Source organism: Triticum aestivum, chromosome 7B (assembly GCF_018294505.1).
Source record: "Triticum aestivum cultivar Chinese Spring chromosome 7B, IWGSC CS RefSeq v2.1, whole genome shotgun sequence".
Taxonomy (NCBI): domain Eukaryota; kingdom Viridiplantae; phylum Streptophyta; class Magnoliopsida; order Poales; family Poaceae; genus Triticum; species Triticum aestivum.
Window position 1 is genome coordinate 728,850,172 of NC_057813.1, and position 19,548 is coordinate 728,869,719.

A 19,548-nucleotide genomic window follows, 5' to 3' on the forward strand; every position below is an offset into this window, starting at 1 on the left:
TGTTGCTCAAATAGGATATGTGGTTGCCCAAGTGGTCGGTCATCAAATAGAATATGTTCTAGTAGGTGTTTCAAGATTTTTAGTTTCAAGCATCATCAGTTTCAACAATATCATGATGTCTTAGGGCACGTTCGGAAGTGCTCTCGATTCTCAAACTAGCTAGCTTCTCGGCTAGCCAGCCTTGGCCAACTTCTTACGGGAGCTGCAAAGCGTTCGGCAGCAGTGGCAGCTTCAGTTCCGTCTTCACGCGAAAGTGTGGGCCCGCTGGTTCGCTCGGGAGGTTATATTCTGATCGAAACGATATTCTTGCCACTTCGGAAGGGTATTCTACTGTAAATTGAAGCAACTCTAGCTTCTTCTTTTGGTGAAGCTACACTTTCGCGGCTCCATGAAAATACACTGCAGGGAGGGCTGGCTTCACGGAGCTGGCTCCAAGGAGCTGGGCCATTTGGCCCCGATCCAGTGCGGATATGGTGAAGCGCGGAGGTGGAGATGATCCGAACGGGCCCTTACTGTAGCAATTTGTTCATCAAGAAATTCACCTAGTGGCACATTATCATCAAACAAGGTACTCGCATCATCATGAGTAACATTCATAGCTAAAGTAGCATCATCAATAACTCGCGACATATCAAACTTAATAGCATGTGGTGGTGTTGCAAGTCTATTTATAACAGAAGGGGAATCTAAAGCGGAGTTGGATGGTAGTTCCTTACCTCCCCTCGTCTTAGAGGGCAAAATCTTAGTCTTAGGATCCTTCAGATTCTTCATAGTGATAATATGATAATAATACCAAGTGACTCAACAAATATAGCTATGCTCCCCAGCAACGGCGCCAGAAAAAAGTCTTGATAACCCACAAGTATATGGGATCGCAACAGTTTTCGAGGGTAGAGTATTCAACCCAAATTTATAGATTCGACACAAGGGGAGCCAAAGAATATTTTAGGTATTAGTAGCTGAGTTGTCAATTCAACCACACCTGGAGATTAATTATCTGCAGCAAAGTTATCAGTAGAACAATAATATGATAGTTTTGATAATAGTAGCAACAACAATAGTAACGGTAACAGTGATAGAAGTGATTTTCTAGCAAGTGCAATAGTAACAATACAATAGTAACTTAGCAAGAATAATATGTAGGAAAATCCTAGGCATTGGATCGGTAATTCGTTGAATGATATTCATCATTAGACAGTCATAACCTAGGGTGATACGTCACTAGCTCCAGTTCATAAATATAATGTATGCATGTATTCCGTAAATAGTCATACGTGCTTATGGAAAGAACTTGCATGACATCTTTTCTCCTACCCTCCCGTGGAAGCGGGGTCCTATTGGAAACTATGGGATATTAAGGCCTCCTTTTAGTAGAGTACCGGAACAAAGCATTACCACACCATGAATACATGAACTCCTCAAAGTACGGTCATCACTAGGAGTGGTCCCGACTATTGTCACTATGGGGTTGTCGTATCATAACACGTAGTATGTGACTATAACTTGCAAGATCGGATCTAGAATATGAATATAATGGTGATAACATAAACGTTCAGATCTGAAATCATGGCACCCATGCCCAAAGTGACAAGCATTAAGCATGGAAAAGTCATAGTAACATCAATCTCAGAACATAATGGATACTAGGGATCAGGCCCTAACGAAACTAACTCAATTACTTGATGAATCTCATCCAACTACTCACCGACCAGCGAGCCTACGAAGGAATTACTCACTCCCGATGGGGAGCATCATGGAATTAGCGATGGACAAGGGTTGGTGATGACGAAGTTTTAAGATCCCCCTCTCCGGAGCCCCAAGAGGACTCCAGATCTGGCCTCCCGATGAAGAACAAGAGAAGGCGGCAGCTCCATCTCGTGAATGCGATAATTCTTTGTCCCTGGTTTTTTCAGGAAAAAAAGGATTTTATAGCGTTGGTTTCAGGGTGTACGGGGTCACCAGGTGGGGAGAACCCACCTGGGCACGCCTAGAGAGCTGGCGCGCCCTGGTGGGTTTTGCCCACCCAGGTGCCCCCCTCCGGTGGTTCTTGGCTCCAGAAATTCTCTTTTGTTGTATAAAAATCCTCGCAAAGTTTCGTTCCATTCGGAGAACTTTTATTTCTGCACAAAAACAACATCATGGTAGTTCTGCTGAAAACCACGTCAGTCCGGGTTAGTTTCATTCAAATCATGCAAATTAGAGGACAAAACAAGAGGGAAAGCATTAGGAAAAGTAAATACGACGGAGACGTATCACCGACCCTCCCCCTCCTCCAGCCGACGACGGCCCTCCTCCCTCCTCCTCTAACCACCGCTGGCCCTCCTCCTCTAGTCGCTGATGGCCCTCCTCACTCCTCCTCCTCCCTCCTCAGTGCTTGTCCCTCCTCCCTTCTAGGGTCCGTACTAGTTTATAGTTTGAAAATATTCTAGTTTATAGTTTGTAGTTTATAGTTATAGTTTATACTTTATAGTTTACAGTTTCTATATTATAGTTTGTATTTTACTACATTTAGTTGGTAAAAAATGTCCTCTAGTTGTTATATACTAAAATTAGGGCTTTTTCCAGGGTTCATAGTATATTTTGAAATATATTTCAGTAATAAAACTCTAAGTTATGTGAAATTAGGGCATTTTTCTATGGATAAATAAGTAGACAGTAGGTAAAAAATGAGGATAATAATGTTCTTAGGGTTTAGGACACAACGTGCGGATAGTTGAAAATTTCATGTGGAATCAAATTGGATATTTACTTGATAGCTTATGGAGTTTCACTAAGTCCTAAGATGACGATAATAATGTTTTTCTTTATATTTTGTTTGTAGAAATCAAGGAGCCCCTGCATCATCCCCGCCGTCGTCACCGTCACCGACCCCCTCCGACCTCGAGGTGTGACCAGCCACCCCATGGTGTTAATTTAATTTAGGTATTTTAGGTGTTTCATCTTAGAATAATGTAGCATAAACCCTTGTTATGATCGAACCATGTTCAAAATGTACATTTTTAATTAGGTGTAGTTAATTAAATTTAGGTGTTTTACGTGTATTTAAAAGAATTCTAGGTTGATTTGTTTTGAAGTGGACATGTCATATTTTGAACATGTCACATTTGTTGTTATTTTTTTAGTTAAAGCATTTATTCCCGCATCGACGTCGACGATGCCTATCCCGCATCCTTGTCGTCGACTCGGCGGAGGAGGCCTGCTTGATCAGAGGGGCATGTCCGGGACTGGGATCCGCAAGGCTGGTACTGGGAGGTGGTACCTTCCGGGGGCGCAGCTTGGTGAGGACCCAAACCGTCGTTGACCTGAACCTTCTTTAGTGGTAGTCGCGTGGGCCACTAACGATGCGGAGGCTTTCGTCCCCCGCGGAGGTGGTACTTCACCGTGTCAGCGAGGAGGACGAGAACGTCCGTTGCTACATGGTTGCGTTGGAGGGCAGGTTCGACAATACCTGGCAGGTTCTTCAGGGATCTCACTAGAGCTATGATCCTGTGATGATTCCTTCTCTTTGCGTGTCCACCGCCAGCGCCGATACCCGCCGTTCGCTAGAGTTGTAGCTGTATTAGTGATGTTATATGTATGATACTATTCGAGATGTACTAGTGATAATATTCGATGATTTATAGACACAAGAGATGATTTAGTTTTGCTTATTAAATGCATGCTAATTTGAATACTAATTTTGAAATGTTTTAGTTTTGCTTATTAGTGATAATATTCGACGATATACGGAGCCCCTGCTTCATCCCCGCCGTCGTCCCCGTCACCGAGCCCCTCTGACCTCGAGGTGACCATCAAGTTTGAATGCTCATATGATGTAGATATAAACATGTATATCTTGTGTTCCTCAAATAGGATATGTGCTTGCCCAAGTGGCCGGCCATGTTTGCAGGTAACACCTCCGAGTGGCCTATGTTTTGCCAGAGTGTTGATTAATTTCCGTTCAGGCAAATTTCTGGCGCTCGATATTTCCTTTTTTAGCAAAGGTCATGCCGGATTTTTCCGTGAATTTTGGCATGACTTGTGCTAGAATATGTAGGAAATATCGAGTGGCCTGGATTTTCTAGAAAGATAATTAAACGACATTTCGGGTTGACTTTAAGTCTATCGAGGCTCCATACATGACAATCAAAAAATGAGCAAGGGAGAAAGTCTGCACCATATATGAGAGCGGAAGAATCCTGACTGTTGTCGTGGGGGTCATTTCTCCTTCTTCTCCATGTGCTAGACCTTTGTTATTGCACTAGGGGAAGGAGGAGGAACGACCATCACCGATGGTAGAAAAATCAGTGAGGGAGTGTGTCGACCTTATATGAGAGAAGAAGAATGCCGACTGTTGTCGTGGGGGTCGCTTCTCCTTCATTCCCGTGTGTTAGACATTTTGGTTTAATGCACCTGGGGACGAAGGGAGGAGCGACCATCACCAGCGGTCGAATATATACACGACGTGACCTGAGAGTTTTCAAAAAAAGACTGGACAGACCGATAGTCAATCCGTGCTGAATAATAATGATCTAATTTAGTTTTTGTAGTACATATATTGAATTTTAGAAGTTTAATCTCTGAATTATGAACATAGGAAATGTCGTCGGACGACGAAAGTCTCACGGAGTGCTCCTAGTGCGGCGACCGGGGTTTCTCCGACAGGCCTCACCTGGTAGAAGGTCGGCGCTTCAGCATTAAGCTCCAGGAGACCTTCGATGTTGAAACGGTACGCAATGATGCAAAGTGTTCTTCGTAATTAAGCTCGACTTCTGCTTCTTTAACATGTAATTTTTCGTCTTTTACAATTCGACTAGCTTATCCCATGCCATGCAAGACGCTATGTCTTGTAGTGGATGGATTTTGAAGATCATGAAAATATGGAAACAAAGATAGTTCACCTAAAGACCCATCATGGTTTTGATTTTGCTGTAAATCTATACAATTCTAAGAGCGTATCCCATTTTGGTTGCCCGAATTGGGAAGCACTTAGCAAGGCATATGATTTCCATGAGGGTACGCTTGTCACCATGGATCTTGGTGATCCTGACATCGACGAAGACAATACGGACATTTGGGTCCTTGTTGATACGCTTTCAATTCTACCGCTATGTGTGTTTCTCAAACATAGTTATTAAGTAATTTATATTGTTTATTTCAAAATAGTTGACAGCTTATTTCCGTCGATAGCTTATCTTCATTCTTCAAATAATGTGCGGAAGATGGTAGATAGAATCTACTACACCTATGGCGCGTAATTAACTTATCAGGAGAAAAATCATCTGATCTCATTTATTAATGATCTTGAGAATTACAATATCTATTATGAAACTCCTGCACATTATGGTCAATACTTGCCACTAGTGCATGTGTCGTACTACGGTGACATCCATCTAGATGCCATAGTACGATTTTTTTACTATTACGACATCCGTGCATCTTTTGCATAAATTCTTCTAAAACTAAACTTCATTGCTAACTACGAAGTTATTACTATGTTTTTCAACAGAAAATCCCGAAGGATTGTGTGCCTCATCTGATGTTTCCTAAAGGTGGCCTTGATGTTATGAGCTTACAGCCAGGTCATCGTACGCATCACTGTTGTTCATACAGGACCTCTAAAACCGATGAACACATGACAATCAAAGACTAGAAAAATGTATGGTCAGTCGTAGGGAGGTACTTGGAAGCAACATTGTGCGATGTGCACGAATTGGAGACACGATAATCTCCATTCTCCATAATGGAGAGTCAGGGCCTATCTTTTTATGCTATTTTACCTAAGAGAGGGTAGTAGGTCCTATTAGAGAGGAGTAGGTCCTAGGTTGTGTTAGAGTAGATGATGATGAGGAGGAGTTCTGATGATGACTAGTGACCAACTTGCTATATGATGTCTCATTGACGAAAATGATGATCATGAGGAGTTGTTATATGATAATGATGTATAATGATGATAAGTTGTTAATGATATGATGATGATGATGATGATGATGATGATTTATTATATCATTGGATGAAAAAATCGTGGATTAGTTTCAAATGGATGGATCCATACACTTGAAACTAATCCACGGTTCTTTCACCCAGTAATAACTCATTATTATGTAAAAACAATCTCTAAATTGCTACTGTATGAAACTTGAATAATGGTGTATCACTGCGACATAAAATGAAAAAGAAATAGAATACACAATAATAGTAGTAGCGCGGGCACAGAAGCGCACTGCTAGTATTTACCACTAGCGCTTCCTACGAAACGCGCTACTGCTAACCTTTAGCTGTAGCGCCGTATCAGTAGCGCGGCACCCCGCACTACTGATAGGCCAAAAAACGGCGTTACTGCTAGGCTTTTCCCAAGTACTGAATCTCGGAGAAAGAGAGGTCACTTCTCTATGTATATGTTCATGACGATCTTGTGTAATTAATGGTTTCTTCATTTGCTTACTAGCTAGCGTATCGAGTTCTTTCTATACGTATAGTAGCTAGTGTCGACCAAGCATGGAGAAAGAGAGGTCACTTCTCTCTATTATCTAGCTAACACAATATGAAACCTCTAAATTAACCCTCCAAAACCCCTAAACCCCCCTTAAAAAACAAAAACAAAAACAACAGGGCCTGCAAGCTGCTGAGGTGTGGCAGCCTTTTGGTCCCGGTTGGTGTTACCAACCGGGACTAAAGGTCCTCCTGCCTCGGCGCCCTGCTGCGGCCACGTGAAGCCCCTTCCGTCCCGGTTCGTAAGCGAACCGGGACTAAAGGTTTTGGGCTTTAGTCCCGGTTCCGGAACCGGCTCTATAGGCCCTCTAGAACCGGGATTAATGAGGCGTTTTCTACTAGTGATGTGAGCCATCACATGCATTGTCCTCGTATGAAGTTGTTAAATGTAGGTATATATTCTGTTCATGTCGTCCATTTTCCTTTTTCTTCTCGAGATCCAGTTGAAACTTTAGGCTACACCGAGAATACAGGGGTTATCTAGGCGGGATTTGTCAGCCATCACGTGCATCATCGTAATCTGACGATGTTAATTAATAAATGTCTATAGATCTCACCCACATATAACGTATGTCTCGTCTAGCACCTCTCCTCAGTCCTCATTTCTATGTATGCCACCCCAAGCCCTCTCCTCCTTTCTACACCAACCTGATCCAGTCAGATATTCCTGCGCCTCTGGTCTACTTGGATGTTCCTCGAGTAGTTAGCTGGATCCCCAAAGAGTTCTTCCAGGTTAGAACCTCCAGGCCTTTCTACTCAAATAGCCTTCAGTTTTAATGTTTGTATACTTCCTAATCCTATTGGATTCTATCCTGTCATTTTTCAGATCTGAGAAACAGATGAAACTCCCATTGTTAAGTAGCTTGTTAATTGTGAGCTGGATATGTATTTGCTTATACTAACATGCGCAGGAATTTCAGTTACAGTAAGGTTATTTAGAAATGATTGCATTCTTAGAAGAAATAGAAGAGTGGGATTGGAAGGGTGGGCTACTACCCGCTAGCTAATGTTCCTTGGAATATTTCCAGGCCCTGGGTGCCAGCTGCCTAGCATCGCACCTACTAGCTCCTCGTTCTGCCGGCGAAGACTAGCAGGTGCGGCGGGCCATCTGTCCTGTACTGCTCGTGTTGCTCTTCCGGCTCTTCGTCAAACACATCCCTGCTCCGCCTAAAAAAGATGGTAGCCCAATCTTGACAGATTTTGGTTAATTAGATTGTCTAGTTTTCTGTAACTAGATTTTTTTTTCTTTCATTTTCAGCAAAATACCTCTCCCTTGTATCCTTCTTCCTCCCATCCTTATAGTCTTCGTTTTCATCCCGGATCCATTGACCCGATGCCACCACTACTAGGAAACTGATTACAAGTGGGATCACATCTGTTTCGTTAGATGGAAATTATTGATCAGATTGATACTGTATCGTAGGCATACTCTGCCATACCTAGTCTGATGTAAGTATCAAATAATTAGGGAATTAGGCTCGCTTTAAGATGTGTGCCAGTGATGACGTGTGAAAATATGAGAAGGGGCCCCATGAGGGAGACTATGAGGCCTGGGACGATTTTCCTCCGACCACCATATTCACTCAGCTCGTTTCTGTCGTCGATGTACAACGTCTCCTCTCTCAAAGTCTCAACGTTAGTGGTATCGCTTTATGCAGATATGTTGAAGCTGTCGATCCGTGGTTTGTTAAAACTGAGAAGTTGTATTGTTAATCCATACATAGCCTGTGCCTGCTCACTTCCTGGTTGCTCTTGCTCTTGCAGTCTTATCACCTCCGCTGGCCGGAGAGGATGGGAGCTTCTCTCTTCCTCTGCAGATCCAGATCCAGAGTAGAGAATAGATACTGTATGTTCCAGCGTTGTCTTCTCGATGCAACCTCAAGCGGCCGGACAGCAGTAAAGCGCCTCGCCCAGATCTTAAACTTACAGAAGCGAGCGGCACTGCTGCAGGCAGGAGGGTTCCTCCAGATCTGAGGTTTCCCCCGTTTCCATTAATCTCCCTTGCTTTGCATTTCCCTCCAGATCTGATGTCTAATCTATGGCCATTTCCACGCACTAGGCTGCTCCACTGACTTTACTCTGCTTCTTTCTGATGCTCTTCACGCCGTACTCTGCTACTTTCTTCGTCAGCTACTTATGCCCCGGCCCTGCGGCAAAACCGGTTTCTTCCTTATGCCCGTGTGTGCGTGTTTCAGCAGGCGACGGTGCATCCAGATCGCCGGCACCGAAGCTTGTCGCTGCTGCTGCTGCACTATGATGTCCCTGCTTCCGGACGGGCCGAGCCCTTGACCCTTGTCTGCCAGTTTGGACTGGCAGCGAGCTAGTTACTTTGGTGCAGGCCAGGCTCTGCAAAATATATGCATGATTAATTAATCTCCGGGAGCTTCCAAATGCTGCAAAATATGTAGAGTAGTGTTCTCTTCGGGGTTTTCTTGAGCTGTGCGTTTATATTTTGTTTTTATTCTGTGGAGAAGTGGTTGAGGGGCATATAAAGGATCTCATGGAGTAGCTACTGTAGCTCTCAGCCTTTCAGTTTCGAAGTGATTCTCAGCCCAACAGTGTCTCAGCAAATCATTACATCAAATTAGGTTTCTAAACAACTGTAGCGGTACTAGAATCTCAACTTCACAAGTATTATGTCATGTCCGTATCTACTTTGGTATTAATCTCACAATAATTTTTTGATTTTGCACTTAATGCAGGGTTTTATTACATCATTGGACATTGTGTATCAGATCGGGTTTTGTGCTTAAATATTTGTTGCCGCGTGAATGAAATACCGGAGATAACTTTTGTACAACTACCATATGCTGCTTTAGAAAGGTATTAGTGATCTAGTCATTCGCCAGTTCTCCATGCAATGGTGCTCTAGTTGGAACAAACTTTATTTTTGTTAGTGTTGAAAATGCATAGTCTGAAATGGAGTGCACAACAGAAACATGGATTTTGAGTTCCTGGAGCGTATACTTGATGGAAGAGAGAAACCGACAAATCTATCATTCGCACTTTTGAAGCATATCACAGAAAATTTCTCCGACGATCGAGAAATTGGCCATGGTGGATTTGCTACGGTTTATAAGGTAATTATTTTAACAGAAATTAGGCATGTGTCATCTAAAGATCACGCTTGAAATTGTTACATCAACTTGAGCCTCGTTAGTAAAAATCACCGCATGTGTGTGTGTGTGTGTGTGTGTGTGTGTGTGTGTGTGTGTGTGTGTGTGTGTGTGTGTGTGTGTGATACTTCTCCAAGAAACCCCTTTTGGATTTCGTGATACTCAGCATACATATTGAAGTCAATCAATCAGGAAGATTCTTGTACCCGAAAAGAAAGGCAATTCTCTGTGTGGTACTCCTAAGTAGGGATGAAAATAGAGTGGAAACTTTCCGCTTTTCTCGAGGAAAAATGGAAACAGGGAGAAAATATGAAAACGGAAACCGTAATTTGAAAACGGAAGTAGAAATGGAATTTTTTTAGGAAACGGAAACAAAAACGGAACGGTGTTTACCAGTGGAACAGGTGCGTAAACGGAACTTTCCGTTTCCGCGAATATAGGTGTGGTACTCTGCTTATATATTGTTATGTCGACTTGCCTTGGTAGTAAAAATTAGGCATATGCCATCTAAAGATCACGTCTGAAATTGTTATATCGACTTGCCTGGGTAGTAAAAATTCCAGTTTATATAGTTGTGTTACTCTGCTTATATATTGAAGTCAATCAATCAGGCAGATTCTTGGGCCAAAAAAAAAAGAGGCAATTCTGTGTGTTCCTCCTAGGATAGAGACACTGTGTGCCTGCACGCATTCATTAGTTGGCCAGGGAGCCTCAAATATGCGGTGGCAGTGTTGTGTTACTCACTTCATCTCTCTATTTCATAGCACCTTCAAATTCAGCCAGACATTCTTTAAATGCTCACAAGAGAAATTAAACAGGGAGTGCTCCCAAATGAAAGCGTTGCTGTAAAGAGGATAAGGAACGTCTATACAATCAATGAGACCTTTTTTTATCGAGAAGTTGACAGCCTGTTGAACATTGAACATAAAAATGTCGTACGGTTTCTTGGCTTTTGTGCTAGCACAGACCAGATAGCCATACCAATTGGAGGATCGAAAGAACATATTTATGCTGAGGTACGAGAAAGATTACTCTGTTTTGAGTATATAAGCAATGGAAGCCTAAAAAGGTATATCACAGGTACGTTATTGTTGCATGTGATACAACTGTTATCTTTACTTATTTGTCTTTTTTCTTTTATTTCTTTTCTAACACATTTTATTTACATCCAAGAAGTGATAGATTGAACGACAAACATTGATGTCATTTATTGTAAATATTTAGCATGCACAAATCAAATGCTGGAAAAATTCATGGCTCGCTGCTACCTTCTCAATTATGCAGATGAATTAAGGGGACTTGAATGGAATACACGTTATGAAATAATTAGAGGCATTTGTGAAGGTTTGCATCATCTGCACAAGGAAAAGCAGATATATCATATGGATCTGAAACCTGAGAATATACTACTTGATAAGGATATGGTGCCGAAAATAACAGATTTTGGTTTATCGAGACTTGATGAGAAGTCAAAAACCATGAGTGAAGACCGTCATGGATCACTGTAAGCTATGCATTAAAGAACATGCTTCTTTGCATTTACCCTGACATTTTCTGATGCTATAATGCATTAAAATACCATCCTTCTATGCAGCGGATATTGTGCTCCAGAATACCTACACCGGGGAAAGATGTCATTCAAATCAGACATGTATAGTTTAGGCGTTATTATCATCGAATTACTGACAGGAGAAAAGGCAATCCACAATAATAATAACAATGTAAGAGTGTTTTACCTTGCCGCACATATAATCTCTTTCTAGTAATAATATACGCATTGTGCCTTGCGTATATGTTACATTGTTTGAGGTATTGCATGGCATATTTAGTCACATAACACATATATGAAGAGAAGGATTAGCTATGCGCTGGTCTGGAAAGTAAACGCTTTCTCAAGTGTCGATATTGAGTTCCTTATCACTCATACCACAGTTTTACGAATTGATTCCAATGGATGGAACTTTCATGTGATGGCTTGAAATATTGACATTTCATCCAAGTGGCACCGGGTCATCATGGCCCTGCCGATCCTCCTTAGACCACTCTCTTTCTCTCCCTCACGCTCCATATTGTATAGTCCGAGCTAAGTTAATTATTTCGTGTGACCTTGACAGGTTTAGGAATACTGACACATATTATTTATCCACAACAGAAATTACTAGTCAGATTTCTTTTCTCCTAGGGCACACAAGGAGTGGACATTGATCAGTTATTGCGTATTTCTTTAGAATTTTTTTGACTTTCTACATGTCATATTTTGTGGAATGACAGGTGCTTAGGAGATGGAGGCATAGATGGAAGAAAACAGGGAAGGAAACACCGTTGGTTTACGAACAAGTAGCAAAATGCGTTGAAATTGGGTTACTCTGCCTGGAAATTGACCCATCCAAACGGCCTTTTATATGGGATATCATACATGCTATCAGAGAAATGGAAGGTGTTAATGGGACAATCAGCAATGACTCTGAATATACGTTTGGACAGGTAAGCTCGTGTGCTCCCTGAGACGTATTAGTTCGCTATATACTACTCTCCCCAGTTGTTACAGCCCAACCTGGGCAGTTGCCCTGGCTCTGGTGTGGATCTGCCATTCAATCCACTGCAGGAAATGAAGAGCTAATGAATATTTTCCATGGGACAAATCGGCCAGAAGCTCTTGTGCTTTGCCGAGGCTCGCTCATCGAGCTGGCTCCAACACTAGTTATGTGATACATATATCATTGTCTAAAAAATGTAATACATATTTGTTCTGCTCTTTTCTTGCAGTTAAACCCTTACTCGAAGGACGATATGCTTGGAATTGAGCCACTCGATCTACATTTTCCTTTCCAACTTAACAAAAAGTCGTCTTGCACCTTTCAACTAACCAATGAAACAGACTCTTACATTGCCTTCAACGTCGAACATATGAACCCCCTGTCATACTGTGCACTGCCACAGAAAGGCATTATACCGCCACGATCCAAGTGTAATGTCGAAATAACAATGGAACCACAGGGCAAGGCACTGAGAGATCGTACCAGCGAATTTACTGTGTGGAGCACCAAAGTTAATGATGGCCTTGCCATTGAGGATATAACTACAAGCATGTTCATTCAAGAGGCAACGAATGTTGTGGATGAGGTGAATTTGGATGTGGTTTTTGATGCCAGTGAGGTGAGATGTCTAAGAATACCAACTTGCTAAGCTTTGTCTATTTAATTAGTGTCCAGCGCAAATGATCTTTGTTTGTAGTTAGAGCGCCCAACTAATAACTATCCAGATCAAGTTGATTTTTTTAATTATTTGATACCAAAGTATAATCTGTAGTCCTATTATATGTAGATTATGTCATACACTTCTTTCCCTTTTTATTTTCGTGAAGTAACATATTAAGTCCACACAAAAAATTTAACTGTTTTTGAGAAGTAAGATTTGTTTTGTTGACAAGTCTCACTAGTTGTGTGTGTGCTTGGACACATGATACAACCACCTAGCTAGAGATCACTATACTAATAGAGGAAACTTTCCTGTGAAGCCACGTCTAGTTATTGGCCAGTATAAATGAGACTTGTGTGTAACTAGAGGATATTGCATGCAGTACAATGAGTGGACTGATTAGGTCCCACAGCCTTTCCTGTTCTTTAATGCGTCGGCTTGCTAAATGTTCCAAACAAATTTGTAGGCATGTATGGTTGCTGGAAGAACGCCCGATGTTAAACCAAGAATAACGGATGGATGTGAAAAGTTGAAGAACTGGAAGCTGGTCGACATTTTTGATCCAGGACATCTTCAGGCACGGCATTGTCCAGATTCAGCAACATATCCAACGAAAGTATGTTCGCAAAGTTGCATAATTATCTTTAGATATCTGTACGTTTTATTGAGTTATAAATATCGAGCATGTAATTCAACTTAAACATACAATCTGTTCTTTTTTTTAACATGTAGAAAAGGGTAGCCATATTGTCTGTCTGAGCCTGTGTTATTATTTCATAAAGGTCTATTTTGACCCTCAGTTTATCGCGGCATTTTCATGTATTCTTTAGTTTTTTGTTATATAATTGGCAGTCCAGTAGTATTCAAGCAATTTTGTTTATGCTCTAGGCAATGTAAAATTTCTGATGAGTCACGTTTTATTTGTTTCCTTAACAGGTTGTCCGTTTGTTATATACAAATGATGGGACTGCGCTTTTATCTCTCGGTTCGGATGGTGTTCATAAGCTGTGGAAATGGCAGCGCAGTGACAGGAATCATAAACTCAAGGTAGAATGAAGAGTTGTATTTGTTTGGATTTCTCGAATACGCAGGAGTGCACACACTTTATATTAAAGGAGGAGATGGGGGAAAAGAGCCCCTCCACGTTGGTGTTACATATTAAATGAAACCAACTCCACCCACATAACACCTAAAGCTTAACTTCTCTCGGTAGCCCACGTTGCCAACGCCCCTAGGAAGGTGTTCACCACTCATTTAAGGATCCCGACATGTTTCCACGTTCTTCCCTCCCCCTCCATCCTAGTAATTACATGGTCCTTCGATGAGGTTGCCCCATCGAACACAATTGCATTGCGGTGTTTCCACAGCTCCCACATGACGGGGTATTTATTTGGATTTCAGTTGCAATCTTTTTGTGCTTGCCTTCTAAATTATCTTTACTGTCTTTTGTTAGTCTACTGCATCTGTTTCGCCTCACCTGTGGCAACCAGAAAGTGGGCTTGTTATGGTAAATTACGCAAGTGATGGCATCCCGAAAGAAGCAACTGCCTGCATTGTGGTGTCCAAAAATGACTTCTATGTAGTGTCTGCATCTGGTGGCGAAATCTCACTATACAGTATGAGGACGTTCAAGGTAAATGGCTTCTCCAGCAACCATAACTTCATATAACAAGAACCATAATTGTGTTACTACCTTTTTCCGACTTTCCTGAATAGATATGTGGAATTTGCCACAGGTCATGGCTACGTTCATGGCACCTCCACCTGCTGCTACTTTCCTCGCATTCTACCCGCACGACTATAATATTATTGCTATAGGACTGGAGGACTCGACAATTCAAATCTACGATATCCGTTCTGATGAGGTGTGTGCCGTTAACTTATGAAATTCACTTGAATTGAAGTATTGTTGTTTCCTATCACCTCTTGCTTGGCCCTACTTGATGTATCAGAGATTTAACTTAGGGTGTATTTAGTATTAGCCCACCAAAAAATTGGTTTGTCCAAATTCTGTTCACGGTATTGGTTGCCCATGATTTGTCCAATGTGGGCAAGCAAAATGAACTTGGGTGGACAAATGAACAAGGGCATGCCAAATTATTGACAACCATCCAAACATGGTCCAAAATTTTGGTAACGTAGATTTCGTACATAAACCAAACATAACCTTACAATTTCTACCGATCAGATATTTCAACGAACACTTCTAAATGGTGTTAGTCTGGTAATATTGATTCCTTCCATGTTGAATTTGCACTTAATATTTGTTTATTTTGCACTAAATCTTTATTTGAAAGCCATGTACTAATGTTTACTCAAGAAAATTACTTAGGTCAAAAGCAAGCTCAAGGGTCATCAAAAAAAGATTACTGGGCTGGCATTTTCTCTATCAATGAATGTTCTTGTATCTTCAGGTGCTGATGCTCAGGTACGAACTTACTATGTTATAAATTATTCTACTGGTTAAATGTACAAATCACTAGGCGGAAACAGTTCAATTCACATTACTCACATGCCAGGCCATTTATTAGTCTGTTTATTATAGTTTATATGCAATTTTGCAGCTATGCATCTGGAGCATTGATGGTTGGGACAAGAAGAAATCAAAATATATTCAACCCCCGGCAAATCATTCCCGTGCTTTAGTTGGCGATACAAGTGTGCAGTTTCACAATGACCAAACACATCTTCTGGTAGTTCAACAGAGCCAATTGTCAATCTATGATGAAAATCTTGAGTGCTTACGCTCGGTAAGTCATCACCAAAATTTCTTATTTTTGTATCTGCTCATCGCTTTCCATGTTCATATTGTTTCTTACCCTAGGTTTACACCATACCACTGCATGTTATTGCTAAATATTTTTGAATTATACACATTTGCTTCTTCTTTATGGATTATTGTTACTGGCTATGATGATCATCTTGATTGACCCCTCTGTTACTTGATAATGCAGTGGAACCCAAGAGATGCACTGCCAGCTCCAGTTTCGAGTGCAATATACTCTTGTGATGGTCTCCTGGTTTATGCTGGTTTCTGTGATGGTGCTATTGGAGTATTTGAAGCGGGGTCTCTTAGGTTGCGTTGCAGGATTGTACTTTCTGCTTATGTGCCTTCTTCAATATCTAGGTATGCCCAGTGTCACCAACATTTTTTTTGTTTAAATACATGATGTTTTCCGCCGGGTCGTGAGCCGTCGGATCCGCGTCATCGATCAGCTGAGGGGCATCCTTCATCATTGCAACATAACTAATGTTGCAGAAAACTTTGCCACAAAGGTCGTCTTGCAGAAAATCTTTGCAACAAAGACCGTGTTGCAAAATTGTTTTTTCAAAAATAGATCATGTTGCGGAAAACCACCTTGCCCCGCGCATTGCAACAACGATTATGTTTCAGAAACATAACCTTTGTTGTAATTCATGGAATTCCAATTGAGAGAGAATCGAAAGGAGAGAGTACACATTGTAACAATGATTATGTTTCAGAAACATCATCAATGTTGCAGTTCATCAAATCCCAATTGGCAGACAGTTAGTGGAGAGCGCACCATGGAAGCTTTGGTGGGAGCTCGTGTGTTGAGAGGGAGGGAGAGAGACAGAGGGGTAAGGAGAGAGGAGGAGGAGGGAATGAGAAAGGAGCTGGCGAGGACGACGCAGGTCGGTAGCAGTTCTATCCGTGGTGGCTCCATTACGGTACTCCCTCCATTCCCTTATACAAGGTCACAAACTCATATTACAGGTACCAAGATAAAATTTAATGAGTGAGAAGAGAGAGTCTCTAAGGAGGTAGATGAACAGATGGTAATGAGTGGCTGAGACGGATTGAGTCTTTGAGAAAGAAATAAGGGATGAGGATGAAGGTGGTGTGTGGACCCCGTAAGGGCACATGCTTGGATCTTGCCTCATCCAACGACGCACCGAGCGGCGTCTCAAACAAGCAGATCACTCGGCTGAATTTTTTTTTAAAGGAGGAATACCTCCGGCCTCTGCATCAGTTGATGCATGCAGGCACAGGATCACTCGGCTGATGCTAATCTTTTCCCTTATCTTATTCTCTTTGTTAGGTAATCAAAAGAGTACCATGTTTAGTTTTGGTAGTTTTACTAGGAAGTGATCACGTATGTCGGATGTGGCCGTACTTGTGTTTTTTTTTTTTTGAACAGAAGGATTTCATTAGTATGGCATTAAGCACACTTTACAAATAGCAGCTCGAGTGGCATCATTGCTGATAGCTCATTACAGGTAGGACATCCTTCCAAATTAGTACCTAAACCTTGATCTGAATGTAGGCAAGTAGAGCTAAAAGGTTTATCTTGCACTTTGACAGCAAGTCTAGCCTGATGGTGTGCCTTGAAATTCAGACTTCTGTGCACTTTGAGTATTCTATATGGATGAAATGAAGGCGTGGTCTGGATAGCAGCTAAGATTGGCCGGATAGCCCACGGACCTGCTGATTAGTAAAGGGTGATCAGCGTTGCCGGTTGATTAGATTAGGAAAGTGTAGGGTGAGTCGGTCAGCCCTTTCCATGTGCTAGCTTAGTACTAGTCCGCGTAGGTGTAGTGTCCAAGTTGTGTCCGTGTTGTTAGCTCATGGTGTCCTGGTTAGACTCGTTGTTGGCTATGCGTGCAGCTGGCCTGAACATCTATATATACAAGCACAGGGCCTGCGAGATTTGTACTGGAAAAATAGAAATAAAGAGAAAAAAGGGCACGATACTCGCCGTTGGCTATCAATTTTTTTGTGTACGTGTTCGTGGTATTTTGATGTGATTGATCCTATGGGCAAGTTTCAACACATGACATTTTTGCTTCTTATTCCAAGTGACCATTATCTTATTCTCCTTGTTACATCTTCTCCAACAGCGGGGGAAGTGTGTACCCGATGGTTGTAGCCGCACATCCCTTGGAGCCTAACCAGATTGCAGTTGGCATGAGTGACGGGGAAGTTCATGTGCTGGAGCCACTGAAAGCGGACCGAAAGTGGGGAGTTGCGCATCCCCAGGATAACGGAGCCCACCCAAACTTTGGAGACTTATTTGATGATTTTTTTCTGGAGGATTTTTTTCAGGAGGTGTAACGGTCATGTTTCGAAAACGATTTGATTTTTCTTGTCAAACTTGCCATGATGCGTGACACAAGGTGTCTCAGCTCGAGCTCATACGAGCTCGGATGACAGTAAAATCCAAACAAAATCATTAAAAATACTGATTTTTTTTCTTTGTGGCAAACATTGAAAAATGTTTGATTGTTGGCAAAGTGTAGTCATGGAATGACATTTCTAGAGGTCATGTAAAAAAATGATACTTCAAAAATGCCATTTTCAAAACATTTGTCAATGTTTGCCACCAAGAAAATTAAGTTTTTTTGATTAATTTTTGAATATTTCAGGATTTTACAGTTCATATCAAATCATATGAGCTTAAGTAGAGATGAGGACTTTCCTATCATGCAGCTGTTTGCTAAGATGGTTTTCTTTGGATGAACATTTTGTTGAAAATATGAGCAAATTACTACGAGATTTAATCCGAATAAACATAAATAAATCATGACGGTGATAACAGAGATTGAATCAATCATGCAGACCAGCATAGTAGATGAACTAATCAGGTTTGGAAGCCTGGGCACGCCACGGGGTGCCTGACGCACACTGGTGGGTTGTGGTCACTGTGGGCCCCCGTTTGCGTTGATTCCAAATCCCAAAAATCACATATATTCCAAAATAATTCTCCGTAAATTTTTATCGCGTTTGGACTTCGTTTAATATGGATTTTCTGCAAAACAAAAACATGCAACAAACGGGAACCGGCACTGGGCACTGGATCAATAGGTTAGTCCAATAAATCATATAAATTGTTGCCAAAAATATGTAAAAGTTGTATAATACTGGCATGAAACAATAAAAAATTATAGATACGACGGAGACGTATCAGCATTCCCAAGCTTAATTCCTGCTCGTCCTTGAGTAGGTAAATGATAAAAAGATAATTTTTTTTGTGGAATGCTACCTAGCATAAACTTGATAATATATCTAATCATGGCATGAATATTAAGACATAAGTGATTCAAAGCAATAGTCTATAATTTGACATAAAGACATTAATACTTGGGCATCCCAACAAACAATCATGTCATTCAAAATATCGACGCTAACGAAAGCTATCCCTACAAAATCATATAGTCTTGTCATGCTCTGTCTTCTTAACACAAAGTATTTATCATGCACAACCCCGATGACAAGCCGAGCAATTGGTACATGCTTTTTAACGCGCTTCAGATTTTTCAGCCCTCACGCAATACATGAGCGCGAGTCATGGATATAGCAATAGGGTGAAATAGAGTATGATGATAGAGGTAAATATAGAGAAGACAAAAAGTAAGAAAGTCTCACATAGAGTATGATATAGCTAACCAACGGTCTATGAAGATGCCCATCAATCAATATCAATGCGAGGAGTAGGGATTGTCATGCAACGGATGCACTAAGAGCTATAAGTGTATAAAAGTTCAATATGAAAACTAAGTGGGTGTGCATCCAACTTGCTTGCTCATGAAGACCTCAGACATTTGAGGAAGCCCATCATCGGAATATACAAGCCAAGTTCTAAAATGAAAAATTTCCACTAGTATATGAAAGTGACTAAATAGGAGACTCTATATAAAAAACATGGTGCTACTTTGAAACACAAGTGTGGAATTAGCATGCCCCTTCTCTGTTTGTGTTTATTCTTTTTTATCTTTTTTATTTTTTTTCTCTCATTGTACGGAG

The 19,548-nt window shown here is 41.3% G+C and overlaps 1 protein-coding gene across 6 annotated transcripts; it reads left to right on the forward strand.

Annotated features, from left to right (window-relative positions):
- Nucleotides 1–7,063: 7,063 nt before the first annotated feature.
- On the forward strand, nucleotides 7,064–18,210 carry LOC123156356 (protein TOPLESS-RELATED PROTEIN 2). 6 transcript variants are annotated; one of them, XM_044574491.1, is made up of 17 exons: nucleotides 7,184–7,203; nucleotides 8,236–8,446; nucleotides 9,174–9,294; nucleotides 9,407–9,551; nucleotides 10,406–10,667; nucleotides 10,872–11,091; nucleotides 11,182–11,308; nucleotides 11,859–12,071; nucleotides 12,354–12,743; nucleotides 13,252–13,401; nucleotides 13,722–13,832; nucleotides 14,239–14,418; nucleotides 14,522–14,650; nucleotides 15,118–15,213; nucleotides 15,350–15,535; nucleotides 15,740–15,912; nucleotides 17,646–18,210. In XM_044574491.1, exons 4-17 carry the CDS (start codon nucleotides 9,411–9,413, stop codon nucleotides 17,857–17,859), a joined length of 2,592 nt encoding a protein of 863 aa, XP_044430426.1. In that variant the 5' UTR covers nucleotides 7,184–7,203; nucleotides 8,236–8,446; nucleotides 9,174–9,294; nucleotides 9,407–9,410; the 3' UTR covers nucleotides 17,860–18,210. The 6 variants fall into 6 exon arrangements, with proteins under 6 accessions (XP_044430424.1, XP_044430426.1, XP_044430428.1 ...); XM_044574490.1 differs by lacking the exon at nucleotides 7,184–7,203 and adding an exon at nucleotides 8,058–8,153; XM_044574494.1 differs by lacking the exon at nucleotides 7,184–7,203 and adding an exon at nucleotides 8,058–8,153 and having other exon boundaries at nucleotides 10,554–10,667.
- Nucleotides 18,211–19,548: the final 1,338 nt, after the last annotated feature.

Coding starts and splice junctions, on each gene's coding strand:
- LOC123156356 (XM_044574489.1), top strand. CDS start 9,411: ATGGATTTTGAGTTCCTGGAGCGTATACTTGATGGAAGAGAGAAACCG. Junction 10,668..10,871: donor CCTAAAAAGGTATATCACAG/GTACGTTATTGT, acceptor TCAATTATGCAG/ATGAATTAAGGGGACTTGAA. Junction 14,419..14,521: donor ACAGTATGAGGACGTTCAAG/GTAAATGGCTTC, acceptor AATTTGCCACAG/GTCATGGCTACGTTCATGGC.